Raw genomic sequence first — 3,571 nt, 5'->3', positions numbered from 1 at the left:
TACGTTACAGCTTAACATTTATTGAAAATTCTATGACCTCTGTTGAGTTTTAGCAACAGTTGTATGGAAAAATTTTAGAAATTTATTTTATGAGAAAGAATTACAAACTTACACTCAGAAAATCCCTACTTTCAGCTACTCGTGCTATGAGAATCAACGATGAAGTTTAATTAACACCAAATATCGTAAGAGATGATTCTGATTCTTGAAACTTTCGCTGGCTGTCTAATCATCTTTTTTAATCAACTAACTTTGAAAGAGAATGGCCGACTGGTGTAGTCTTCTAATAAAAGCTAACAAAGTCAAACCTAGAACCTAAACTTTGACATAAAATAAATTTAGGTCTGATCACCAATGGACAGCACCCAATGTTTTCCCTTTAGGCTTAACCATTAAGAATAGTATACATGACACAAAACTCACACATGCCGTAGGATAAATTGTCAAATTAATAAAGTAATTAACATCATAAGCACATTAAATTTATAATGAATATTAGAGACATCCTTCAATTCCATCCCACCGTACAATTTGTGAATAGAATATCATGTCTACGCAGAATTATTTCAAGAAGAGATGTTAATAAAAGCCATGACAAGTCTACACAACAAATTCTAGCACTTGGTTCCCTGTAATTTTAAGTAAGGAAAAGTATCATTCTCTTTTGTAGGTGTTTATGAAATTATTATAGCAGGTTGATCAAGTAACTAGGAAGGTCACCCATGATATTAGGATTAATAGCTCCAAAATAGTACACTCTGACAGTAAAGAAACAATAAGAAATGCTACATATTTTTTCTAATATCCACGAGTCACTCTTCAGATTCTTCTGAAGCCAGAGAAGGCAGACATGAGCTGAAATGACTGGAAACTACTCTCGAATCAAGAAACTCCAAGACTGGTCCAGTTTCTACACATCTAGGCACCTTATATTGACCAATAGAAGCCCCTCTAGAGACAGCAAACTCCACAAGATCCTGAAATGTACCATTCTTTAACACACGAATTTCCAGTGGTGCAATTGCTCCGTGTACTCGATATTGTTTGTATATTAAGCTGAATGAGTTCTCAATTGTTTGGCAGCAACGGCTGATAGCCTCATCACTTTGTACATTCTTGTCCGAGTCCTTAACTGACAACTCCCAATATATAACATAATGCCCTGGAGCTATCTTTTTACTTGCATGACTCGTATAATCAACCAAGCTTACATTGTATGCTTGGAGAATTTGGGATGCATTATCCATAGCCATTTGTAACTCAACCTCATCTGTTTTATCCCCTTCAATGCTCAATAGCACACCTTTCCTCCTCAAGAACTTGAATTTTGGTGCCGAATTGTGAAATCCTGTTACTCTAAGTATATCGCCCATTTGATACCTGTACAATCCGGCATATGTAGTAATCACGACTTCATAGTCCTTGCCAACTTCTACATCCACAAGATCAATAAGGTCAGGAGTTGTAACAGTACTATTACCGATATCCATCTTGGAAGAATGATGTTCCTGCGGTATAAATTCGAAATAGGCTAAGTTTGGCATGAAAGTAAATGACACGTCTTCGGGTTTGGATATGGGATTGAGGTTAATTCCGAAGCAACACTCAGAGGATGCATACTTGGCAGTTGAAATGGGTAGCCCGCCGCTATAATAATCGAGGGAGGTAGCATATTGGATCATTGAACCAGTGATTAAAGTTTCGAGATACTTTGCATTAGGCCAAATTCTTTGAATAATTCCTTCCCAATTCTCTCCAGAGCACTCACTGGTTAAAAAATCTGCAAGTTCTGGATCGGATTTCATGATTCGAGCCATGCATTCTCGAAGTGGCTCGTAAGTTATTTTGGGATTGAGTGATCCAACTCTAATGTCATGAACCAAATCTTGCCAATTGAGTTCAAAAAACTTAATGACTCGGAGTAGTGCTGAAGCCAAAGAAGCACCAACCCGGTTGATTTGTTTGCGTTGATAGAGCCCACACAGCAATTGGACATACATGCTTTGGACATAATCTGTGCACAGGACACTTTCATAGGGGCTTGTGTATTGGGTGTAGGGATCACGTCTTTGGTTCTTGTAGTGTTCACTTCTGTAGTATTTAGCAAGGGCTGTTAGTGTCATATGTCCTCCTGGGGTCCTTGTCTCTGGCCATGAAAAGTAGAAATACAGCCCTTTTCCCTTGTTCAAATCTGGAACATAGCTGTCTTATGGAGGAATAAATAAATACATACATATATATATATATATACACATGCATGCATACATACATATATACATGACTGGCATTTCTATACATGACTTTAATGGATTAATTTGTCTTACGTGTTCATGACTGGCATCTGAAGACTTGATAGAACCTGACGACGATTCCATTCTTCTTCGGGCATAGGGATCAGTTTTCTTTTACCTGATGTCGTCGTCCCAGAGCTGAAAAAGTTAAAAATTTGTGGCTAAGTACAAAAAAATTCAAGAAGGTGCTTAACTTTAACTAATCAAATATGAAAAAATTATTTACTAGCAGTCTTTTAAGGAAACTGGTTTGCATATCAAACAGTGAAAAAAAAATTCTTGAAGAACCTATGGTGTATATAGGTAACAAAATTCACCTGAGCAAAAATTCAGAAACAGGTAGAGCTGTCAAGATGGCGGAACGATCACCGTTTTCCATACGCTGAATTTCAGGCCGAATATCCTCGTAAGTAATACATGGAACTTTGGATGTAAATGTCTTAGTGTCAGTTGCACCATCAAGATTGAATCGTTGTAGATACTCAGTTTCAGCATTCTGTTTTAGTATATCTGCCAAGACCATCTTCTGGACTTGACCAGCATTTTTGGTCACCTCTTCAATGAACTCTAGAGCCTCCGTATTCCAATTAGTTTCCATTATGACTTGAAGAATGTTAAAGAAAAGGAGGGATTATGGGATGTAGATGTAGTTTAGGGATATACATGTGTGTGTGTGTGTGTATATATATATATATATACAGAGAGAGAGAGAGAGAAATGTGCAATCAAACCTGAGTGATCGAATTAAACTGTTAGACATTTTGGACGAAAATTTTGTTAGCTTGTCAACCTTAATTTGTAAAGTGGTCCCAATACCCAAACCCAAAATGCAAGTTATGCAACCTCCAAAACAAAGAAAAGAAAAAACGCGTTTCTCACTCGGGTTCTTCATTATTGAATGGGTAAATTACTAATAACTTCCATTCCTCTCTGGTTTCATGTAAATTGTAAATTTAATGGGAAATAGCCTATGCAATGTCATTTACTGAAATGCCATTAGTGCACTTACTTAAATACGAAATCAAACAACAACTTAACCACTTGTACAAAACTATAGAGGGTTTATGTGGATAAAAGTAAAAATTACAGCGGATAAAGTGGATATTTATGAAAATAATAAGAGAATTAACTCGATATTATTATTTTATCACATAGATTTTTAGAGTGCATGTAGTCTAATAGTCATAACTGGTTATACATTTCGTTCATTTTCACTTTTCATTAAATAACAGGGGGTTATATGCTATTTTGAAATCTTAGGAGCTCATCTGGCATTATAC

General features: G+C 36.3%; 1 protein-coding gene across 1 annotated transcript; it reads right to left on the bottom strand.

Annotated features, from left to right (window-relative positions):
* Nucleotides 1-812: 812 nt before the first annotated feature.
* On the bottom strand, nucleotides 813-2,889 carry LOC113777343 (probable indole-3-acetic acid-amido synthetase GH3.1). The gene is made up of 3 exons (XM_027322376.1): nucleotides 2,609-2,889; nucleotides 2,325-2,429; nucleotides 813-2,202 (listed from the first exon to the last, which is right to left on the bottom strand). Exons 1-3 carry the CDS (start codon nucleotides 2,887-2,889, stop codon nucleotides 813-815), a joined length of 1,776 nt encoding a protein of 591 aa, XP_027178177.1.
* Between the last annotated feature and the right edge of the window lie 682 nt (nucleotides 2,890-3,571).

Source organism: Coffea eugenioides, chromosome 7 (assembly GCF_003713205.1).
Source record: "Coffea eugenioides isolate CCC68of chromosome 7, Ceug_1.0, whole genome shotgun sequence".
Lineage (NCBI taxonomy): Eukaryota > Viridiplantae > Streptophyta > Magnoliopsida > Gentianales > Rubiaceae > Coffea > Coffea eugenioides.
This window is presented reverse-complemented; position numbering and strand designations above follow the sequence as displayed.